The sequence below is a fragment of the Arvicanthis niloticus genome, chromosome 8 (genome assembly GCF_011762505.2).
Source record: "Arvicanthis niloticus isolate mArvNil1 chromosome 8, mArvNil1.pat.X, whole genome shotgun sequence".
NCBI classification, from domain to species: Eukaryota; Metazoa; Chordata; class Mammalia; order Rodentia; family Muridae; genus Arvicanthis; species Arvicanthis niloticus.
This window is the reverse complement of record NC_047665.1, coordinates 32,927,267-32,951,799: the sequence shown is the minus strand read 5'-3', so window position 1 is coordinate 32,951,799 and position 24,533 is coordinate 32,927,267. Positions and strand designations below refer to the sequence as shown.

Here is a 24,533-nt window from a genome sequence, read left to right as displayed (position 1 = left end):
GTCCTTGAAAAACATCAACTGACGCTGCATTTTACTGATGATAGAAAGTTCTCTGAAGTTTGGGCTACTTAACCAAGGAATAGTAATAAAGGCCCAGTAACAGGATTGCAAGATTTTTAATTCGTATTAGAACTTCATCTGTCATCTAGAAAATTATATGATTATTTTGTACCCAGCTGTAGTCACTGCCACCTGCTCTGCCATGCTGTGTGCACAGGCTGGCCCTCTACACACAGCTCCACCTCTCTCACTTTAGAGTCCAGCTCAATGAAAGCCCATTCCCTTCACGTGGCTATCCTGTTCAGAGAGTGTCACATACGTCTGATTGCTCCTCCCTCCTCTAGCACTGAGAGAGCTAAGTTCTTCACCTGACATTCAAGGGTGTTACTCTTGGAACTCTTCCTTGAACTGACATCATCTCTCAGTGTGTCTTTCATGTTGTTGAGCCCAGTGTCTTTCCTACCTTTCTACCTGTTCCTTGTCTGTTCTGCCACTCAGATGAGTAAGTTCTTTAAAGACAGTGTGTCTATGTCTGCCATGTATGGTGTAACGTTTCTCATACACTGAGCTCAGTGCCTGGATAAAAGAGGTGCTGAATCATGTTACAAGTTTGTTAAAGACTTAACAGTTTCCCTTTGAAGGAGGAAAAACTGATCTCACACATAGCATTCAATCTAGACTTGACTCTTAACTTTAGGTAAAACTGAATTTAGTGCAATGCACTTAAGAAAACCTCTAAGATAAATATATGTTGAATAGTACTCATTTAAGGCAAGAGACACCCAGAGTAAGGCAGAATGGTTGGACAGTGAACTAGTCTGAGCAAGAATGCACCTAGAAATGAGCTCCTACACTAGGAGCAAGCTACTCGTGACTATTTAGATGACAACAAACCAAAAGCAAGTAGCACGAAGAGTACGGTTACCAGCTGTGCGGGCTGCCTTTCGAGTCTCTTGACTGCCAAGTGTGGTCGGTCAGTTGCTGCCATGTCTGACAGCACAGGTTCAGAACATGTACACCACAGAACAAGTTCTGATGGAGGCCACTGCTCTGCTTTGTCCCTGAGAGCAATGCACTGAAGTGATTGAAGCTGAATCCATGAGCACAAAGTCATTTTTCATTCAAGAGCACAGTACATGAGCATGAAGTTAGCCCTCCCTCAGGAGAACAGTGCATGAGTATGAAATAGTCCTCCCTCAGGAGAACAGTGCATGAACATGGAGGATTCCTCACTCAAGAGCACAGCCTCCTGCTCAAATATGAATAAGGCTCCAAACAAAACTTATATATTGGACCTAGGCATGACGGTGCATGCTTGTCTTTAATTCTAGGAGGCAGACATAGGAAGATTATGGGTTGAAAACCTGTTTGAGCAACCATCAAGAACTTATCCCAAAACAAAACACTAAGGGGACACATAAGATACTAGGCCTTGTTTTAGCAATTGTCTGTGGTCTATTTTGAACAACCGTATAAAGAAAATATGAATTTTCCTGTTTTGAGAATTCCCTACATGACAATGTGTCTGAATAGACTGTAACTGGTCCTAGATTCCAGTCATGGGATGCAGAATTTACTGGTAATTGAGAAGCTAAAGATTTAACTTAGGGAGGTGAAGAGATGGCACAGCAGTGAAGAGCACTACCTGCCCTTCCAGAGGACCCAGGTTAGATTCCTAGCATCCACATGGCAACTCACACCCTCTGTAACTCACAGACATATATGCAGGCAAAACACCAATGCACATAAAATAAAAATAAATAAAAACTTTAAAAGATTTAACTTAGTATTAAAAATAAAATCTTTAATGGTAGGATCTGTCTATGGAACACAAGATGATCTTGAATTAACCATACAGCTTGTACTGGCTTTGAATTCTCACTCCTCTGTCCCTACCACCCAAGCACCACAGTTATATTATAGATTTGTATCACCCGCTCAGCTGAGAAATTATGCGATAGCCAATAACACATTCTCATGTATTGCTAGAGATGGCTGCTGATAAGAGGATCGATGCTAAAATAAAATCTATAGTGAACTTCAATTACAAATATTAACACACCCAAACACTCACAGAATAAGCATTTCAATAGGATAGGTTCCTAACCTGCTGTTTCAGTTTTGTTCTATTGCATCAGAATAGCCCCTACTAGGCATAATCTCTTTGTATGTCATGTGTGGACAATCTGCCACACTGTAAAATTTACAGATTAAAAGATTTAAAAAGTAATTGAGTTTACAATTCACAAATAAGCATCCTAAAATGAATTTTTGTACCCTCGTGGCCTTTTTTCTAGATAGTGAAAATGTCATACGTGAACTGCTCATATTTGATTTCTCTGGGTTTATCAACTTGAACCGAGATTGGTTATTTTTTTTTTTTTTTAAATAACAGCAGCAACAATATTTTTTGAGATTAGGTTTTCCCTTTTTTTCTTGGATGAATGAACAGCTGTCCCAAACCAACCGTATGTTCATATGAATGAGTCTTTCATGCACTGAACTTGTAGGCAGTTTGTGTTGGCCTGATAACAAAACAGGTGTTTTCCTAGGTGACTTGGCTAGCTTCATTAGGTAGGACTACTCTTGATATCGGGCTGCATGTGTCCCTATAAAATAAAACCTTTCTGGTTAGCTCAGCGATGAACCGCTTCAGTTGGACACTGACTTGAACCTAAACAAATATAATTTTGAATACTGATTTTTATTTTATGTAAATCTTTTATTAGTACTTAAGTTAAAAGATGCCAAACTCTCTCATGATAGAACAATGAAGGCTCTGAGATAAGGAGAAACTTGTGCCAATAAAAGGACGCCAGAGAGCATTTACCAGATACACCATCAGCTTCGTAACCAGACAGAGAAACTGTCTGGCCATGCCACCATTTTATCTTCAGGCACAAATCTTTGACTTAATTTTGTGTATTTTCCCTCCCAGATGCTCTGAAATATATTTTCTATCTTTTACTGTTTTGCGTAGGTGGGCCCCAGTCCCATGGTGGACATTTTTCTTGCCTTGCTCCTCTCTGTAGCATCCTCAGACTCAGCTCTCTAACCTAAGTTTCTCTTTTGCTGTAAGCACTTTCCCCTTGCAATGAAACACTCCCGGAGTCTCCCTTGCAATCGTTGGCACTCTTCTCTAGCAATTAAGAAACAAATCAACTCTGTACGTGTTGCCTAGCTCCTTCATCCCATCTCCCTAACCGGTTCCAAGCAGTCACCTTCCAGACGTCTGCACGAACAGACTACACCCTACTTTTTACTCCCACCACTCACTCACTGGTAAATCCTCTACAATGTGGCTCCTGCCCCAAAGTGCTGATGAAATTCTGACCTCACAACAGGCAACTCCTTAAATGTTATTTTCTGTTCTAGCTCCACTTGACGACATATATATTCCACTTGATATGACTGACTGTCTATTTCTATTTGCTTGACAAGCACATGCCCATGTTTGGGTTCTAGAGCTAGGAAATTTGCCTTTACAGGACCCACAGTCCACAGGTAAACTTGGTTGGCAGGGGGAGGGGGTAAGGCAGATTCAGCAGGTATCCTGGGCACTAGGTTCTTCCTGCAAAAGTCTTTCCTTAGTTCAGTCCCTTGGTGAATGGTAAACTGTTCCAGGTGTTTTCTTCCTAAACCTTGCGTGCCTCAGCAGATGCCTTTGATGTCCCTCCCACCTCTCAGCCTTTTCTTTTCTCCTTTATCTTCCCCCCACCCCCCAAAACATGAGTGGTTTCTGGTCACCCACACAGAAATTTCCTGGATCAGCTTTAAGTCCAGTGTTTTATTCTTTATACCTAGTCAAGCTCCAGTGAAGAGATAAAAGGCTCAGGAATTAGCTCAGAGGTAGAGCTCTGATATGTGAATTGTGGGTTCAATCCCCAACACTGCAAACTAGCAGCAACAAACTAAAACGAGACAAAAGGCAAGGAAGTGTTATCGTATGTATGAAGATACTTCAAGTCTATTATGACCTAGGTGACAGTCTGATCATGCTGTCGCCATGCTCGGAGCCACCGTCCTCTAGGAAGAACATATCAGCATAGTACTCCTTTGCTAACCATTAGTTACCCTCCCTGCTGTTTCACAAGCTCTCAGCTGTATTTTCTTCTAAGTCTAATGAGTTTAGAAGTCACCAGCAAATGTACCTGCTGTCCACTATCTAGTAGACGTGTGTGAGCCCTCATTTGAACTGTGGCTTTTTCTCCTCTAGCCAAATTCAAAAGACATTGTCTATACAGAGATCTTCTTTTTAAGAAAGGCAGCTTATAAATACAGAAAGTGACTACTACAGCCTACCATACTTAACCTTTGAAAGAAAGACTCCACCTAAGACTTTTGATAACAGCCAAGAATTTCCTGAATAATATTCAAGTTCATGTAAACAATACACTACAAGACACTGGGTTGCTATAAACACAAAAAGCAAAGAAGCAGAATATGTCGTTGATATCTAAACTAAAGAACAGACACACAAACCAATTACATCTAGGAAAACCCCAACTCCATCTAGTTCTACTTCCCACAAGTCTTGACTTCTAGTCTTTGGAGGTTTTTTTGTTTGTTTGTTTTTGTTTTTGTTTTTTTCCCGAGACAGGGTTTCTCTGTGTTGCCTTGGCTGCCCTGGAACTCACTCTGTAGACCAGGCTGGCCTCGAACTCAGAAATCCGCCTCCCTCTGCCTCCCAAATGCTGGGATTAAAGGCGTGCGTCACCACCGCCTGGCGACTTCTAGTCTTTAAGATGCTATTTCTACCTTATATTTGAGGTTAGTCAAGCTCTCATAGTCCAAGACAGAGCATTCCAGACAGAACTCAAAGACAGTTCCCAAACCAATCCCTATTGAAAAGACAGTTCCCCCCCCCCTCAACTAAATACAAAGCTAGGAGATGATGATGAGGGATCCTACAAATGTAATTAAGAACCCAGATCTGTGAGCATCACAAAGAAAACTAATGTTTCCATGGGCCTGGAACAATAGCGTGAGCCTGTAGGTAAAATGCAGCATATTTCCAATGATTGTTAGCAGAAGGAAGTCCGAGAACATGCCAAGGCTGGCCTGAAAGACAACAAATATTCATGTTGTAAAGTCTCTGTGGGGCAGTGGTGAGGAGCTGTGAGTAACCTCTAGGATCTGAGATTGGTCCTAGCCAATAAGCCAGCAGGAACAATTAAAAAAACACAAGATACTGAGCTACATCCATCCTCAGACATTGTGTAAGGGGCTCCTAAGGTCCTGCTGAGAACTCAGCCCTGACCATATTGATCTTACACTCATGAAAAGCTGAAAAGAAGAATGTTCTGTCTAGTTTTATGTCAAGTCCGAACAAACTACAGTCATCAGAGAGGAGAGCCTCAACTGAGAAAATGTCTCTGTAAGATTGGGCTGTAGGCAAGCCTGTAGGTCATTTTCTTCATTGGTGATTGATGTGGGAAGACCCAGCCCATTGTGGGTAGTACTGCCCTGGGCTGGTGGTCCTAGTTTCTATAAGAAATCAAGCTGAGAAAAACACGAGGAGCAAGCCAGTAAGCAGCACTCCTCCATGGCCTCTGTATCAGCTCCTGCCTCCAGGTTCCTGTCCTGTTTGAGTTCTTGCCCTGACTTCCTTCAGTGATGGTCTACTATGTCTAAAAATAAGGCGAATAACCCTTTCCTCACCAACTTGCTTTTAGCCATGCTGTTTCATCACAGCAATAGTAACTGTAACTAGGACAAGAAGTAACTATGACGAATTTCTATCTATAGAAATTTAGAGAATATATTTATGTCAGTCCAAGTCATTAAATTTGAGGTCATTTGTTATATATAGCAAGGGCAAACAAATTCTCAGAGTGAAATGGGGCAGCCCTGTCAGGTTCAATGGACAGAAAATGGGTCACAAGGGTGACTAAATCAGTCCTCCAGCAAGCTTCCCCAGAGACAGACAGACTGGAAGACTTACTTTGTTGGAAAAAAAAGAAAACAGAGAACAACTCTATCTTGTTTGTTTTTGTGGCAGGAGCTTATGTAGCTAAGGTTGACCTCACACTTGCTATGTAAATGGAGTTGGCTCTGAAATTGCCTCACTACCTCCCAAGTGCTGACAAGTACTACCAAGCTGGGCGAGAGGCTTACTTATGAAAGTACCTGTTAAAAACAACAACAAAACCAACAACAACAAAAACAACAACACTTTTTTTGTTTTCCAATGAAAATAAGACTCTCTTGTATAAAATAGGATAGATCTTCTGTGACATTTTTACATTTACCCAGCTTTATACTTTACTCTTTTTTGCTGCCCTCTCTCTTCCCTCCCTCCCCTCTGCTGTCCCCTTCTAATCCTCAAACCAGCCCCTTCCTTCCTAACATACACATTAACTGAATCCACCTCCCACTCTTGCTCCATCCCCTTCCTTCTCCTAGGATGTCTTCCTAGTCTTTGGTTGCTGACCAAAACATTAATGAAAACAATAAATTGTTTTTTCTTAAAAAGGAAATGTTACTGAAAATAAATTTCATCATAAAACAAAAGAGCAGGTGAATTTAAAAACATCAAAATTAGCTAAATGATAGAAAACTCTGCTTATTTTCACATGACTTTGACTTTAGGGAAAGTAACAAGTATCTTACTCTCCCCAACATGAAGGCCAAGCCCTTCAAGAGGGAAACTCTATAGAATCCCTCCCTCCTCCTTTCCTCCCACCCCCCTAATTTTGATAGTAATTAATACTTCAAGATAAAGAACTCATGATATTAGTTGGATGATGGTTACAAGAACGAGCAGAACCACAGGCATCATCCAGCTCAGCACCTGGACCACAGGAGATCCTGTTAACTCGATTTGGGATTCTGAGCTCTTTATGTTTCTGTTGTTAATGTACATATGGAGGATAATCCCTAACCAGTTGTTATACAATGAAATGGACCTCCATCCCCTGACATTATAGGTGGTGCCTTGCCCATAACTGGAATACCTGTGGTAAATAAAGCCCTGAAGGGCTGCTGACCTCAGAGTGAGGCAGTCAGCAAGCTCTCCCTCTGGTCTCATATACATAGAAGATATGGAGAGAAGGCAGCCATCTACAAGTTAGGGCAAGAGCCCTCACCAAGAGACAGAATCTACTGACACCTGGTTCTTCTACTTTCAGCCATTAGAACTTTAAGAAAACAAATTTTTGTGGTTTAAGCCACTCAGTGTGTGGTACTTTGTTATGACAACGGAAGCCAACTAATAAATGCCTCTTGAATGCTGGGAAGATCAAAAGAGATAATGCCTACTCAGTTCTAAAACCTGGCCTGGCAGAGAATGGACCCTGACATGGTACAGATTATTACTGCCGAGGTTAGAAAAGATGACCAACAGGAGGTTGTTTCAACAGTCTAGAAAGGATGCTTCCTTTACCAGGGTGACTGTACTCTGTCCACTGACCCTACTGCACCACAGCTTCCTTCAGCTTCCTAGCTCCTGTTCTGGCCTGTTGCATTCCTGGACCTAGCCTTATTTCTCCCTCTCCATTTCTGCTTAGTACCCTCTGAGTATGTAGCAGGTTCTAAATCAGACTCGTAGGCCAAAACCCTCAGCAGCTCCACACAGGTCCTCCTTCATAGGACTACTTTCATGAAGACACGTGTCATGGAGACATGAGAGTCTCCAGATCAGTCATTATCATTCCTCTCCCCAGGTGCCCATCAAGATCTATTTGATTGTGCCCTAACACTTGGGGTGGGAAGGACAGTGAAAAGCTAATGCTTAAGTGAGAGCCATGGGAGGAGGGTGGACAAAGTCCCATCTTGTTGCTGAGGATTTTGCTTTGGTACTTAGAGGATTGTACATAAACTGCATGGGAAAGATTTGATGTGGCTAATGTGAAGATGCAGGAATAGCATCAAAAGAAGAGAGACTGAGGAACAATGAAGACAGTGCTAGCGGACCAAAGTGTTCAGCATCTTCAGCAAGTCTCAGCCACAGAGGAAATGCAGGTGGCATAGGGCCATTGGAGGACAAATGGACAAGAAACACACCTGTTGTAGGAGGTACCACTGAGTCCCCTAGTAAGTAAGTGGTCCAGGCTTCATGGAAGCCGAAGACCAGAGAGTGAAGGGTCAGGAAAAGGATGAACAGGAAAGAACAGGAGAGAGCTGATGCATGCCAAGAAGGCTCTGAGCACCACTGGGATTAGTGACTATCGTAAATGGACAACATAATTCATGAGGTTATGTCCAATAACAGATAAAGACACCCAAACAACCCGGAGTGTCTGGAAAGGAAACAATTTTCTCTGACAACATCTTCGTTAAGACTGTGTATGTGTCTGGTTTTATACACTGGCTGTCTCAGTTTTTCTCCACAATGAATTCCTGGAAAATGCATCATGAAAGTCTGCCTTTTCTCACAGGAAAAATAAAAACATGGACTGCTGCTCTCCTGTCTGTGACTCAGCATGGAATAAACTGTGATAAGACCACAACTATACCATAAAAGCAAAGATAAAACAATAACCCACACAATCATGGGAAACAGAAACAGCAGCGTCCAAGTCATTAAGGGGAACAGGGGAGCGTGTTAGAATGAAGGAGAGCTCTGAGTTTGTTCAAGTCCTGTCACTCAAAAGGTGAGGCTCACATTGAGGCTAGAGAAATTAGTTTATCTCAGATCAAATCTAACAGTTAGGCTTATTTCTTGCCTTTAACTGGAAAGCTGTCACAGCCTACTTCAAAGGAATTAGCCCACATGAGCTAAAACTGCTGTATTTTAACCAAATAGAGATGTACAGTGAACCCACAAAACAGTAAAATACAAATATAGCCAATCATTGTTTTATATTATCTAACATTTATATATTAGCTATAATAATAGCATAAATACACTTCTATATAATTATAAACTGTAACCTGTGGCTACGGCCTCCACCTCAAAGGAGAAAAAGAAAAGAAAAGAAAAAGAAAAAAAAACAAACCCTCATGCAGAACCCTTACAAGCTGCTAGCAAACTGGAAAGAATCCAAGTGTTTCCTCATGAGGAATGACTAAGCAAAGGAGTGAACTGATACAATGTTATATAACTTGTAAATAGTGATCACTGTATGAAAAGCCCCACTGAGCCATAAGACAGCGTTAAAGGGAAGAGATCACTTTTGGTGACACAGATGACCCTGAGTCAAAAATGCTCTCATAATTAACTCCTTTCCCACACTCAGAACTCAGAAACTACCGACCTAACTAAATAGCGAAGATAGAATCCTATAGCTCACAATTTTCTGGAAACTGCCTCAATTACTAAATGAGTCTGACAGAGCTGCACAGTCTAATGCCACCTCTCAGGCTATTTTAGAGTCTATCCCAGACAAGAAAATTGCTTCATCTGTTTGGATGTTTTATTGACTTCTTTCCAATGTTATTCTACATCACATAATTGTGAAGTATACACTAGCAATGCAAATATAGGAAAATTTATTTATTTCCTTAGTTAAAATATAACTGCCAAACTTGTTATTTTATTAACTTTATCACCTTCGTTTAGCAATCAGTAAGAAAGAGAAGTCATATATTAATGATCTTAAACCTTTCTTTAGCTGATGGCTCCCTTGTGTGAGGACTCTATACACCTCACAAGAATGGCGACTGTGAAAAATGATGAGACCAAAGTGGATGTGCTGCCATTTATGCCACACAGAAGCTAAGCAGGTGTGATCAATGCTACATCAAACACCAAGAGCCACCCTGTGTATGGTTTCTACTCTGTGTGAAAATCTACACACCACTGTAGCATAAATGAAAGCCTAACTACAAAGTAAAACACAAATCAAGAATATTTTGGGCAAATACTATTTGGAGAACAAAATTTTGGTTAGCAGAAAATAGAGGTATGTACAAATAAGGAGCCAATTAGCCAGAAGCTTTAGAGACTAAAGTTTACGAGACAAGAAGAGTTGAATTTGATAAGCGTATGGAAGAGAGAATCATTTGATTTATGTGCTTCAGGACTTTGGCATTCTGGCTTTCGAACATACGTTCATTTACAGAAAAAACACAATGGTTATTCCTATCAAAATACTGCTGCTAAGTTCTGGAGAGGGTAAGTTAATAATCACCCTGCATCACTTTCCCCTTGTGACTTGGTCCTTCCCAGGAAGGACATCCTTTTTGTCTGATGAAACTGAACAAATGTACTTTACAAAGACTTTATATCACCTAAGAGTAAAGTATAGACATCACTTCCAGAAACCTAACAAGTTTCCATCAGTGTGTGCATGTACAATTGATAATATTTGCTATTACTAATGTTCAAAGGTCAATGGCAAAAACAAATTAAATCATAATTTATCTCCAGACTTTAAAAAGAAAACTTCCTTAAAACAAACTGCTGTCTTCCTTGTATTTTTCCTCATGCTTTCAGCCTTATATCACTTTTCCAGTCAGTATTTACGCTGAATGATCTAATCAGAATGTAACCAAAGACGATTAATGATGAAGGGATGTAATCTTGCCTTGCCTGAGCCTAAACCATACCGGACAGCTTCCTAATGAAACTATCAGGAGCAAAACATATAGACATGGGCCATGAAACCAACCAGTGAAGTATTTCTTCCTAACCATCACCAAACAAGCTAGAAATAAATAGGTTTGACACCAAGCCACAGTCCATGAGCAGTTCCGGCAGGGATGAGAGGCTAGATGACCAGCATGGGCCTGAGGGCTCTGCAGAGGCTGAACTCTGTCTGCCCCAGCAAGTTATGAAGGGCCCTGGAGTGAGGCAGCAGTGTGTTTAGTGAGACAGGGATTGAGCTGGATAGGGGCCGCGCCTTCCACACAGAGTGGCAGGGTTTACTGGCAATGGGTTACAGCTCAGCCAGCTGACCCACACTGGTATCAGGTCTGAGTATGCGTCAAACTCCTTTGACAACTTAAATCAACAGTGTGGGAGCAGTCACCCACAGCTTAGCCAGGTTCCTGCCACAATCTGTTGCTTGGAATTAACTGAAACTGATTACATCTCTTAGGGCTCTGGACAACGGCCAAGCCAAGAGTGTCCTGAAGATAATTCACCCGCAGCAAATTTTGCTCAAAATTCACTCTGGAACTTGGCATAAACCTCTAGAACACTGCTTTCTTTTTGTTTATTTCTATACTAACAGGAGGGCCAGATAACGGTAGACACAATCTACAGATTAGTATTCCCAGAGTGCCACCAGAGAGAAGGCAATGTTACCTGGGTCACCACTATTCCATAGCTTAGTAGCTTTCCTACAACTGACTGAGTCCATTCCAAAAACATCCATCCGCTCAGGGACCACAGGTGCAGCAATTTCTGAACAAATCTATCTTGTTAAATGAGATCTTTTTCTGTTGCTGCAACAAAATACTAGAAGTTGACATATTAAGTTGAGGTTTACTTGGCTCATGGCTTTGGTGGCTGAAAACAGCATGGCATTGGCATCCCAGCAAGGGACCGCTGGCTACATCACATGATGGAGAAGGGGAAAGCAAATGGACAACACCTGAGGAAGGACACCCAAGGAGACCTCAGGCTTCCAGAGGCACGCATGCACATACACCTGCCCTATGTACATATAGATGCCAAATATGTATCCACTCATGCACATGTATGAGCACACACACATACAGAGAAAAAAAAAAGAAAATCAATAGACTTCCCTAGTCAAAAGGAGAGTGGAAGAAAAAGAGGAAAGGAGAAAGCAGGGTGTGAAGTGCTCAGGAAGGCAGGAGAAAATACAAGAATATATGAACGTTTGAATCAATTCATCGGGCCTTCAGCTGAACACACATGGTGACATCGAAAGCACCTTCCAACATCACATGCTCATGATCATGTTAATTACACTGCCCCAAACCATGCACGCCTTAGGGTTTTTTCTTTACATTTCTATTCAAAAGCAGGAGTTCTCAACCTTCCTAATGCTGAAACTCTTTAATACAGTTCCTCATGTTGTGGTGACCCAAACTATAAAGTTATTTTTATTGCTACTTCATAAATATAATTTTGCTACTGAGCAGTGTCTCAGTTCCTAAGCCCATCAGGAATATGTGTTTTCTGATGGCCGTGACCCAGAGGATGAGAACTGCTATTCTAGAGGAACAAGAGAAAGAATAAGAAATATTTCTAGCACTACAATGTTTAGACTAATAAACAGGATCACTGCCTGGATGATGATGAGGGCTGAAACCTCAAAGATGCAGGCAGGAGTTTCAGAAGTTCAAGGCTACTCTTACACGACATTAGAACTTGTCTCATAAAAGCACAAACAAATCAATAAACATTTAAGAAATTGGTGTTAAGTACACCTCTCTGGACTAAAGTGTTAATTGGTAAAGAACGTGGTCTGGGAAAGATAGTGTTGACCATATTAATATAGTGATCTAAAAAAGGAACCAATTTACAAATTAAATTAAGAGCAACTTTTAGCATTCTCTCCCTATGGCCTGACAAAATAAGAAAATTAAATGTTCCTACTTATGACTTAGAATCTCCTGCTGGCCTGTTAGTGGTTATACATACACATTCTGAGGGAGGAACCTGAATGAGGAGGTCACATGCTGCCTGTCACTACAGAGATAATGCCTCCTGTACACATCCAGTTATTAGGAAATATTCTCAATCACTATAATGCCCAGACAGGCAGTGTGCTTAATTATTGACAGCAGCGGGGCCCGTGGGCCTCTATGACACTGAGGGGCTGCCTACAGCTTTTGGCAAAAATAATGCTTTGCATTTCATGGACCCAAGGCCCTAGTATGTATGCTAGATGGCCTCCAGTCTATTTTTTAATATTAAATGAAAGTCCTGTAGGAACTCTAATTCTACACCCAGCACCTGACATAACGGTAGGAAGATTATGACAGAAATCTAAATTACAAAATATATAGGAAGCTTGCAGTACTGTAACAAATGGGCTCATATAGGAATAAATCCTCATAGAACTAAGGCAGCGATGCCCTAGATGAAAAACAGTAATTTAATGGCTTAGACATTGAATCCAATTAATTAAAACAAGAAAGAAAAACTATGTTACAAATGAGGATGATGGAAGATGCCGCAGATGACACACAAGGTAGACCATGCAAACCTATCACTTCCCTAAAAGGGTTGTAAAGGAAGGACCAGAGTTGCTCCTCATTTTCCCAAGAAAAGTAGGGCAACAATACAGAAAACAATCACTGGAAGTACAACTGTTCAATTTCAAGCCAGAAAGGGTCTCTCAGAGTTAAGAACCCCAAAAGTATCCAACATCACTACAGCTGCTCACAATGGGGGCTACCAAAAAGAGCTTCTGAAATGTAGGCAGGAAGTTCTCCAGGCCTTCATATGGGACACCTCCCCCATATGTTTCTGATACAGTCTCACTCTGTGTCTCAAGCTAGGCTTTGTCTCATTGTGATCCTATCATAAACCTGTGCCATTACATCTGGATTTTTGAGAAAATGATTTTCACCAACAATACAAATATTGTTGATATCATGTGCAAAACTAGGCATGATAACCAGGAATAATGATTATAAAATCATTTCTTTTTAGGGGCATCCTGGATATATAGATGCCTGGAATAAATGATGTATTTTGCAACTTCCTTTGTGCTTAGGCATGACCATGTTCTACTCAAAGAAAATACAAGGGCTCACATATTAATACAACCTTCCACACAGTGTCTTTTGCATGCTTTCTCTCTCTTGGTGTCTGGAATAAAGACTTAAGGGTTAGCTTTGAATTAGTCACTGTGAGCCTTGAGATAGAGAGTCCTGCTAATGATAGCTGAACATCAAAGCTATCCTGGGCCATGGGAGCTAAGGTCTATCCTGTAACCCTGCGGCTCTTCATGCTCCCTCTGCTCAGCTCTGATCTTCACTGATGCTCAAAGATCAGCCTCCACCTTCTTTCTTCTGTCACTTTTATTTCTCTCACTTGGAAATAAGTCAGACTGTAACTTTAACATGCATAATAACAGGGACACACACGCACACACACACCCCAGTGTTATCTAGTTAACACCTTTCTCAATCCTGGTGGGATTATGTACCATTACAAACAAAGTCAAACAAATTATATTTTTCACTAAAGAATGCATTTTAATATAAAACCTGTGTTTAGGTATTACTGACAGAAAAACAACACAACACAACACAAAACAAAAATAACATCAAAACCAACCATTCGTGTCCTTCCTCTTTATGGAATTAACAGATTTCATTATAGTGAACCTAACATTGTGGCTACAGGCACTTGTATATTAGCCACAAGGTATAAGCATCAACCCTTAAAACACAGCTTTCTTTGCATCGTGAAGTTCCACTCCTAACTGGCAGAAGACCAGAGCGGAACATAAGCATTTTCTTTCTGTTTAGGTCTTTTTAGCTATGTAGTCAGGCTGACCTCGAACTGATAAATGGCTTGCCTCAATCTTCTCAGTCCTGGGATAACAGATCCATGCTATCACACTCTGCTTGGATTTTTTTTTTTTTTTAATTAACATTAGTTCTCGGTGATTTTTGCTTCCCAAATGTAAACACACTGGCCCATGATTCCCCTCCTACTTGCTTCTGGACTAGTTTTTGCATTGGGTTCTTAGCCCTGTACACAAAGAATACACACACACACACACACACACACACACACACACACACACACACGTGTTAATTGCCCTGTGCACATCCTCCTTCACTGCTACACAGCTTCTGGAGAAACCCTGTTACAGAGCAGACCATTTAAATGATGAAGCCCAAGGATGTGAACACAGAATGACGCTAAGCACAAAGCTAAAGAAGCAGAGTAGAAGGAACTTGGACCTCACCTGCCTGGCATCTGCATAGAAGGCAGGGTGTCTATGGTTAGGAACCCAGGCTGTGAGCAGCAAAGACTTGTGTCTCATGTTCCAAGTTCCTTGCTCTAGGAGCAGGAAGTACATGGGAGGAGAAACTGACTTAATTTAAAATTGTCACTACATAGGTTCTACAAGAAAACATTGCTACAATTGTTACAAGGAGAACTTGAACGTAGAGATGGCTCAGTGGTTAAGACTGCATACCATTCTTGCAGAATGCAAGAATGCATGAACCAGAGTGCAGTTCCCAGCACCTGCATCGAGTGGCTCACAACTGCCTATAGCTCCAGCACCAGCACATCCAGTACCTCTGTCATCTAAGGACATCTGCAGTCATGTGGACACACTTAAACTAAGGCACAATGATTCATATGATTTTTTTAAAAATACAATAAAAGACATGAAAACCCTTGGTACTGAACCTTATTTGAAGATATGTACATGCATAAGTATTTAGGAACACTTTCATTCACTGAACACTCTGGTGCTGACAAAGAGCTTTCAGCTTCTCCTTGTGGTCACATTCATACACAGGTCATTATCCTCTAATCATGTGTCCCTCAGCCTGAACTGCAAGTGACCCCCTAAGGGAAGAGATGTTGATGGCAAGAAAAGGTTGTATGTATCTGGTGAAGGCTTGTGCCATTTTAAACATTTTGTTTAATTGCATAGCCTAGTCTTGATTGACAAACTGCCATTCCTAATTGCTCTAATCTGAGCTCAGTCAGGAACTCTGGAACTGGTCACTTAACCTCCCTATGCCTTCACGTCCTACCCTCTAAAATGGGGAAAGTAACTTCTTTCTAGTATGTGCCACTGTGGAAATTCAATAAACTGATGCATAAACATTCAGGTAAGCAAATTCTACTTGGCTACCACTTCTAGCAATAAGCCGGTCGGTACCTCCAGAGCACAGAACCTCTACGAACTTCTACAAAGGCTGAGTATTCCATTCTATGAAAAGGAATCTGTCCATTTTCACAAAAAAGATCAGTAAATTTTTTTTCCTGTAGGAAGAAAGCTTTAACTACAGCAGACTGAGGATACCACTCCAAGCTTCCTTCTTAAGGGGTTCCAAAGTGAGGCTGCCCCACTTATCAAACACTGGTTATTCCCACTTCCTGACTGTAAGCCCTCGCTGCTGTATGCAACAGATGCGCACACACGCATGTGCAGGTTCTCTCTGAGCACATACGCAGCACCATGCAGGGACCTGGGGCAGTTATCAACATAAGGCCATGAAGAGCTTTCCGCTTAGATACTTGTATATGGCAACAGCTTGAACAAATGGAAAACAGATTTGGAAAAGATAGAAATACAGCAATATTAATTTTTCTCATGAATCCTATAGCAACCAGCTTGTTTATAGGTGGGCACTTGGGCTGACATTTCGCCCTGACCTCCTCCCTTTCCATAACTGCAATAAACCTTGGCTTCTTCAGGGTTAGATCTTCCTGACTCTCTTGTGATAGCTAGTCTTGATTTTCAACTTGGCCACACCCAGAATCAACCAAAAAACCGGGCACCAGGGCATGCCTGTAAGGGATTGTTCTTGATTGGATCATTTGAGGTAGGAAGGCCCACCCTGATTCTGGGCCACACCTTTCAGTGGAAGCCCACATAAAAGGACATGGAAGAAAACAGCTTTCCCTTTTTGCCTGGTCACCCTCACTCTCCCTGGCAAGTTCATCTATTCTGCTGCTAAGGCACTTCTTCTCTGGTATTAGAGCCTGAATCTTTAAAATTCCAACATATTGTGAAGATCAGCTGAGACAGCCAGTCTCAAGGGCTGAACAGCCATCAGATTCTTGGCCTTTTCATCAGGAGAGAGACACTGTTGGGACTAGCCAAATGGTAGTCTATAAGTCATTCTAATAAACGTAATAATAATATTCCTTCTGTAAGTTCTGTTCCTCTAGAGAAACCTGATTAATCCTCCCTTTCTCTCTGCCCTTTTCTAATATACACTGCACTGTATCTGCAGTTCAAATGCTCCCCTCCAGACCTATGTACCTCATCTACCTCTTGACCCACAGTTCCCACAGCCTGTCACATGGCATTGCCACACCCTGATCCCAGCTCAGGATGGAGCCAGTCCTCTTTTGCCCACAGCTATATCAGCTTCTATGCACTCGCCCTGGGAAATGTCTTCCTGGGCATTGCTTTCTAGAAGCAGAGAACCCCTTCAGCTTATGCTTTCTTCCATTAAATATATTTGGATCATTACAACACAGACGATAAGGATTTTGGCCCCAGACACCTTTGCAGTTTCTCAGCACCAGCCTGAACATTGTCCTGTCTTCCAACTTCCTCTGAAAGCAAACTGGTACACAAACCTCATCTTTACTCAATTTCTCTGTATATGCGCAGAAGGAAGCCACCAGATTCCTGACAAAAATGTCACATGAACAGTACCTAGCCCAGCTCCAAATACAGTCCTTGTTCCTCTATGAAACTTTCTGAATCCGACCACATGGTCCATGTTTCTTTCAGCATTCATGGCTTCCAAGCTCCCACAAGATTGGCCCTTTAAGCTCTTCTTCCAAGATTAAGGCTTTTAAACAAACTCTTCTACATTTGGCCCACAAAACAGTTCTAGTGGCCTAAGAACCACAGTCAAGTTAATCATCCCAGTGGCTCCAGTTCTTGGTACCAATTCCCATCTGAGTGTCTTTTCTGTTGTATTGATATGTTAACAAAAGCAATTTCAGGGAGAAAGTTTATTCTGGCTCACAGGTCATGGTGCATTTTATTGGTCACACTGCACATGGAGCCAGCTGCTGCTTCACTCCTTTCTCTATTTAAAATCTAGTCACAGCCAAAAATGGCACTAACCACAGTGAGTAGGTCTTCCCCCCTCAATTAAGGCAATCCAGATGCTCACAGGCCCATGTGCCAGATTCTAGATTGCATCAAGTTGACAACACTAACCATGGTGCAATCCAGCTCACCAGTCTACCTCTGTCTGTGACTTCTGTCATCATCATAGCTGAGTCTAACAAGGGGCAACAGGTGGGAAGAAGGGTTTATGGTGACTCATAGTTTGAGGTCACAGTTCATCATGGTAAGTGAAAGCATTATGACAAGAAAGTGAAGAAGTTGGTCACAATGAGTCCACAGTCGGGAAGCAGAAAAAGATGACTGCAGGTGAAATTGTGGGAATCATCCTTGTACACACTGAGATTACAGGCATGAATTACTATATGCAACCACCACTTTTAGTTCTAGGCCACTAGGAACACCACTAGATGGAACAAAGTGGAAAGAAAACACATAAGTGTAAACACTTCTTTTTTTCCTAGCATGTTCTGGTAATGGACACTTGGGTAACCTGCCCTGATGACAGGAAAGAAATGTAATTCAGTTTGTGGCTGGGTTAGTATGATTCTTACTCAGAGACTGGGACTGAGGAGGGGATCCACCTGACATCCTTTATAACAGGCCCCAAAGTCAGGGAATCCTAGTAACAGTAACATAGTAAAACAACAACAACACAACAACAACAACAACAACAAACCTAAATTTCCTCAATTGGGGAAAATACAAAATTGCACAGGAAAAAAAGGAATGATTCATATTTTTAATATTTCAGGAACATACTATGAAGTGAAATATAGGTACACTTACTAAATATAAAGGCAGACTTTTTTAAAAAATTGAGTTTATTGCTTTGTTCAACAGTTCTCTTTCAAGTTCTTACAAGACCCACTATGCGTGTCAAGAAACCATCAATTCATTTAAATAAAAGTGTCCGTTGGGTTCAGACATCTGAGTAGACTTCAAGTCATATGACTCTCTGCTTGTGGCCAGCTGTTTTAAATGAGTATGTTAAGTAATTTAGACACTGTTTTTTTTTTTTTTTTTTTTTGAAAGGCTGCATGATTTAATAAATTCCCATATGCCTCAACATGTGCCAAGCCTACCAGGTTATCTTCAGTGCAGCTGCTGTTATGATAATAGCTGCCAACTTTCAAACAACTGAAGAGAATAATGAATAAGCTATGAGCTGGCTCACAGGTAAACTTAGATTGCTCCCAGCTAAAATGTGGGCCATTTTCAACTGTAAAAGAAAATTAATTAAAAAGAGTTTACCTCCTGTCCAATGTGTGAGAAACAGGGCTCAATAAAGACCTTTGCTTTTTTTTTTTTTTTTTTTGAGACAGGGTTTCTCTGTGTAGCCCTGGCTGTCCTGGAACTCACTCTGTAGACCAGGCTGGCCTCGAACTCAGAAATCTGCCTGCCTTTGCCTCCCAAGTGCTGGGATTATAGGCGTGCACCACCACTGCCCGGCAAACCTTTGCATTTGTAGCTTAAAAGCCTGAAGCTTCAGGTAAACTCATTATATCTATGTATTCCAAACCTAATGCTATAGGTTGTGGTAAAGGCTGGCTTTGTGAGGAGACAGATTGGGAAATGCCTCATCCCTCATTCACAGCACAAAGATCTGAGAGCCTCACAACGCTGAAGGAAGAAGTAGGTAGCATCCACGCATTAAAGACTCATTACAAAAGGCTCCAAAGATGTTAGGAAAAATGAGATATATAGGGAAAGAAATACACTTATATACATGCACGGAATTGTCAAATAATAGTTAATCAATAAATATAAGGGAAAGAAAGCAAGGAAAAGATACAGATCCATCAAATAAAGCAGTTTCTATCAGGATGATTTAGTGATCAAATCAGAATGGGTGAACCTTTCTAAAAATGGCAGTGTCACAGTAAACATTAATAAATACTGGGCTAAACAATATCTTCAGTCTTAGAGTAACTCTGGGACTTCAGTAGTCTTAGAATAAGTGCAAATTTATCTTGCATAAAGACATGCTAGTTTTTAATGTCACAACCAATGAAGAGTAGTAACCAGTGTACTATTCCATCTATTTCCAACTGCCCATAATAACTGAGGATTATTGATTGGATGGATGAGGTTCCTCAAAGGGGCTGGACAAATTGCCTTCACAAGAGAACAGAGCTCCTATGTATTGCCTTCATGAGAGACTTTATAGGGTACTTAAGGTCTTCTCAGCTGTCCCGTTTCCCACTGTATTCTACCGTTAGCTAACGGAGAACTTCACTATACAGGTTCACTTCTTCCTTGCTGTGTGAGGGCAATGCTTAGTGAATTGTGAACTCCCCTGCAGATGCAGATTGGCTACCATCATACTTCTTACTTGTAGCCACAGAAACTGGAATTATGAAATTAAGCACATGTGTGGGATGGAGTATATTCTCCAGGCATCTTTAGATTTGCTAAGGATCTATGGGGTCTGTGATGCTGGAAAAACTAAAGGACCCTATTAGAGCTTTTGGTTCTAATATCTCTAGCTATTCAGATTAGCCTTGGAAAAGTACATAAATGCCACAGATACTGAGACTACAAAGAAAAGTCTCAGAATTTCTTCTGTGGAAAATGGCAAGGGATGACTTTCTAACATCCTAATGTGACTCTTATCTGACCTTTATATAGCTCATGGAGGCTACTGAAAATGTGCAAGATGCCACACATTCAACAGGTCTGTCTTCAGAGCAACATGAAAGGCTAGAATTTGCTGTGACACTATTGCCCAGTTTAGTCACCACAGGAAGTCCCCCAAACAACTGGGTCACCACTTACACAACCTAGGTAGAGTAGGGGTGTTGAGGCCTTAGTCTCATTCCAGCACAGGAACCCAGAAGTACTTGAAAGGGATTCTGGTCTATTCAGTACAAGGGGAGGTTTGCCTGCACTAGCAGAATATTGTATAAAAAATGTGCATACTCTTTTTTTTGCCACTGCAACATGAAAGGTAAGAAATTCCACAAGAATAATAATTAACTTGATACTTTGGAAACCTTCTCCACTGCCATAGTGTTTGGAAGGATTTTACTGCATGAGACACGTTTACCTAAAAAGCAGCCAACAATGCAATGAAAGAATATGCCAATGCACATTCTTTAGCTTGGGCCAGTTCTACTCAAGACCCAAGAGTGTAGGAGATAGAAAGGATTTTCAATGACTCTGTGTTACTTTGAAGACTGCATACACTTAATGCTTCAATTACACAATCCTGGAGTAAATACACTTCCTATTCCTGATTTGATTATATGAACAATTAGCCATATTTGTTTGAATGTACCTTAAATGTCTTTATTCTTGCTGATTAAAATAATCAAGGCCTGCCTAAAGGTGGAAAAAACCTGAAAGACACGTTAAGAAAGATGAGAAGAGGAAAGGGGAGAAGATAGGAAATGGTGTATGCCATAAAAATTAGTGAGCAATTAACAGTGGAAAAAATAATTGCTTACAATTTGTATAAAGCAATCATACCATGTAGGACAGCGATGTGGCGTAAGAGCACGTAATTATGAATAACGAGATGGAAACAACGGCAGTGGGGGTAAAACATCAATTACAGACAGCAGAGAGGACCACAGCACAAATGTGCCAAGAGAAATGACATATTCCCAGAGGTGATGATGGTGCCCTAGATCTGAGGAGGGTCTAGGTGACCGTGGCCAGCACCTCTGTTTCCTGCCTTGTCTAATCACAGAATGCATTTCATGTTTGGAAGACAGAGTCTGAAGAACATAATTATGGACTGCAAGTGTTTTTCTGTGGAAGCAAAATTATCATTCATGTCTGAGATTGTGTAAATATGCCTTAATTTTGGTCAACATCAATCTGAACTTAAGAAAATACAATTCTCAAGCCTTGCTGTAAACTGCAAGGACAAGCTAACTAGAGGGATTAGTGCGTCAGAGCAAAGACATTCCAGAAGCTGCAAAAACCCTAGTCAGGGGAAAATGATCCACTCTGCGGTGACAGACTCGGTCCCTTCCTCCATGTGAGAGGAACAGCTCACAACTTACAAAGGCCACATGAAAGGAGACATAAAGGCTACAGAAGGGAAGGTAGTTCTCAGCCAGCAGGTCAGGTATGAAAATCATCACAATTCGACCTGCCTTAGGAAGGCGGGCAAGCTTACACAAATCACCAGAGCACCAAACACTCACGGAAGGGGAGAGAAGAAACCACATCAAGGGACCCAAGGAAACTGGAGGCTCTGAGAGCTTCCGGAGTCGCCCTCTGCCATGGACCTTAACTTGGAGGGTAGGGTAAGTGTTCTGCCGCCACACACCTCAGGAAGAAAGAATGAAAGGGCTATTTTCCTAAGTGTTAGCAGACTTACTTCTCCTTGAGAAAATCCACAACTCTTTTGAAGTCAGCCACGCAGTATTCTCTCTTCATGTCCATGAGCACACTGTCAGAGGCAGACTGTACTGGGATGTGGAGAAAAGCGTAGACTCTGGGGTGGCTGAGGATTTTTGCCATTTCCTGAGAGAGATGATAAGAGGAATGTTCATCATTTTAAAAATCTGAGGCAGTGCTTTCCTTCAGAACGACACATGTAAGTGCTGGAGAAGAAACACTCCAAAAAATGGCCTGCTTGTTATGACTCTTAAGGCAGCTTCAGCTGGCACTGTTCCAGGGTGATAGTGGGTGTCTGGTATAGCTTTCAGAGGATTCCATGGGAGAATTACCTACTTGTTCACTGTCTCTTTGCAGGATAAAAAAAATGTGAAATCAGATAAAGCCAAAGGAAAGGTATTTTTGAGTGCTTCAAAGTTAACCAGCATTCCTTCTTCCTTACAAAGAAGTTTTGTCCTCTACTTGGTGACATTAGTAGCAGAAACCTCAGTGGTTAAGGAGCTAAGATCTCATGATTTTGTCTACTTTAACACAGAAAGTTTCATATTTAAGTTCAAAGTTCACTTTCTCAATACTGAAGAGAAGAGGAGGAGAGTTCTTTCCTTTAAAAAAGTTTGTTTTTTTTTTTTTTTTTTTTAAATTCAGTTTAGTTACTGATATGTTTCAAGCATTTACAGTGGGAAAGACACATGGGCAGACAAGAAACAGAGCCAGTTTCCTGCTGCATGTGTGAGAGTAAAAGGCAGAGTTCAAAAGACAAGAAGAGGTGGAGGGGGAGGATGAAGAGAAAGAGATGAGGACGGGGACAGTCTGCACTGCTCCTTACCAGCATGTGTGTGCATAGTGGTGTCGGCTTCTCCAGTACACAACAGTACAGCACCTTTTGGATATCTTTTCAGGACTTTTCATTCTTTCTGATTCTCCCCTGTCTTCTTAGAAGAGGTTTAAACTAGGTTTGCCCAATTTGTTCCCCTCAGGTTTGCTTTCTTGATCTTTGCAGCAGACACGATCTCCCTTTCTCACCCTTTTCTCCTCATCCTCTCTCTGTTCATCCTTACAACAATGTTTTGAAGGATCTTATGGGGTCAAACAAACAGCTAAGGCCTCCCAGTGGCTGTCGTCACAGTGGCTGTTCAGTCACTCTCAGTCACAGGAACACCAGCCCTGCTCCGTGCTGCCCATTCCCTTCTCCAGGCTGAACATTACCATCTCATCAAAGCACAGAGAGGTGAGCTCCAGCCAGCCACCTTCTTAGTAGAAGAGTAGTTATTATAATTTTTTTTTGAAAAGCCACTTTCACCAGGAAGCGCAGATTACCAAATAAACTTACTTGTAACTACCATTTCTCTGCAGGGCTTCTCCTAGGAATTAGGAAGTACACACCTGGTTGTAGATACATTGCCAAGAGCTGGAGTTTCTAATGAAGTAGCAAATTAGCCAGATGCAGCGCCATGGTCAGGAGTCTCTGGGACCACAACTTATTTGCTCTGCACTGAAAATGTTGGCCCTCAGCTATGATTCCTACCTTCCTGGTTTCTCTATACCAGAAGATCGTATATACCCAAAGCTTGAGAGAAAGATCCTGAAGACCTTTTTCCTAAGGGGCAGGACTTAGATATTCTTGGACACATCTATTGTGGTGAGAAAGAAGGTATCTGAACACACATAATGGTTGCAAAATATAGTTACTTTTGCAGTTTCTGTTTCTGGAATTCCTCATCTGTGAGATGGGACTGGTGACAGCACAGAGCCACGGGGCTAGTATTAAAAGGCAGTAAATAATCCAGATATGCTTAAACAGTGAGAACAGTCCACATAGAGAGAACACTACATACTGAGCTGTACAATACAGTCTAAGGCTGTCCACCAGGACAGAAGAAAATGTACTTCCTGAAAGCACATGGGGGCCACAGACTGTGAAGAGGGCACAGCTCTGGGCATGACTTGGTCCTAAACATGTACCAGCTGACAAAAGAGTCATCAGAAGGGAAGAAGAAACATGGTGGCTTGTTTCTTTCTCTATTCTCAAAATAAGCTTCCCGGCTAGCAGGCATCCTCTGCTTGATAGTACACACTTCACATTTTGGAATGTTAGGCAATGGGGCACTAAATCAAAACAGCCAGCACCCCTACCCATTAAAGCCTGTGTTTCATGAACTGAGGAAGCAGCACAGTGAGGGAACTGCTTGCCTAGGACACACGAAGCCCTGGGTTCCAGCCCCAACACCACATAAAAACAGGTAAGATGCTCCAGGTCTGCAAATCCAGCATTCCAGAGGCAGAGGCAGGGGGGTCTAAATCCAAGGCCACCCTCAGATACACAGAAATCTCAAAGTCCTTCTCCAGCTCCATGAGATAACAGGAAGATGCTCAGCAATGCCTGAGTTCTGCCACGTCACAAGAATCCCCAACAATGCAGATCAGTGCAACCACATTTTCTGTTTTTCTTCTATTTTTTTTTCCCTTGATGCTCTTGTTGAAGGACAACCTGTGCTTCTTCCCTTTTCAAATACTTCCTCCATTCTG

The 24,533-nt window shown here is 41.6% G+C and overlaps 1 protein-coding gene across 3 annotated transcripts in view; it reads right to left on the bottom strand.

Moving 5' to 3' along the window:
• Cdkal1 (CDKAL1 threonylcarbamoyladenosine tRNA methylthiotransferase) overlaps positions 1 to 24,533 on the bottom strand; it is a 521,362-nt gene that overhangs the window by 165,114 nt on the left and 331,715 nt on the right. For all 3 annotated transcript variants that reach the window (XR_013112201.1, XM_034511047.2, XM_076939217.1), the window contains exon 11: positions 21,988 to 22,133. Coding sequence is in view for 2 of the 3 variants with exons in the window: in XM_034511047.2 (XP_034366938.1) it covers positions 21,988 to 22,133 (146 nt within the window). In the remaining variant the exon portion in view is untranslated. The remainder of the gene's footprint in view (positions 1 to 21,987; positions 22,134 to 24,533) is intronic.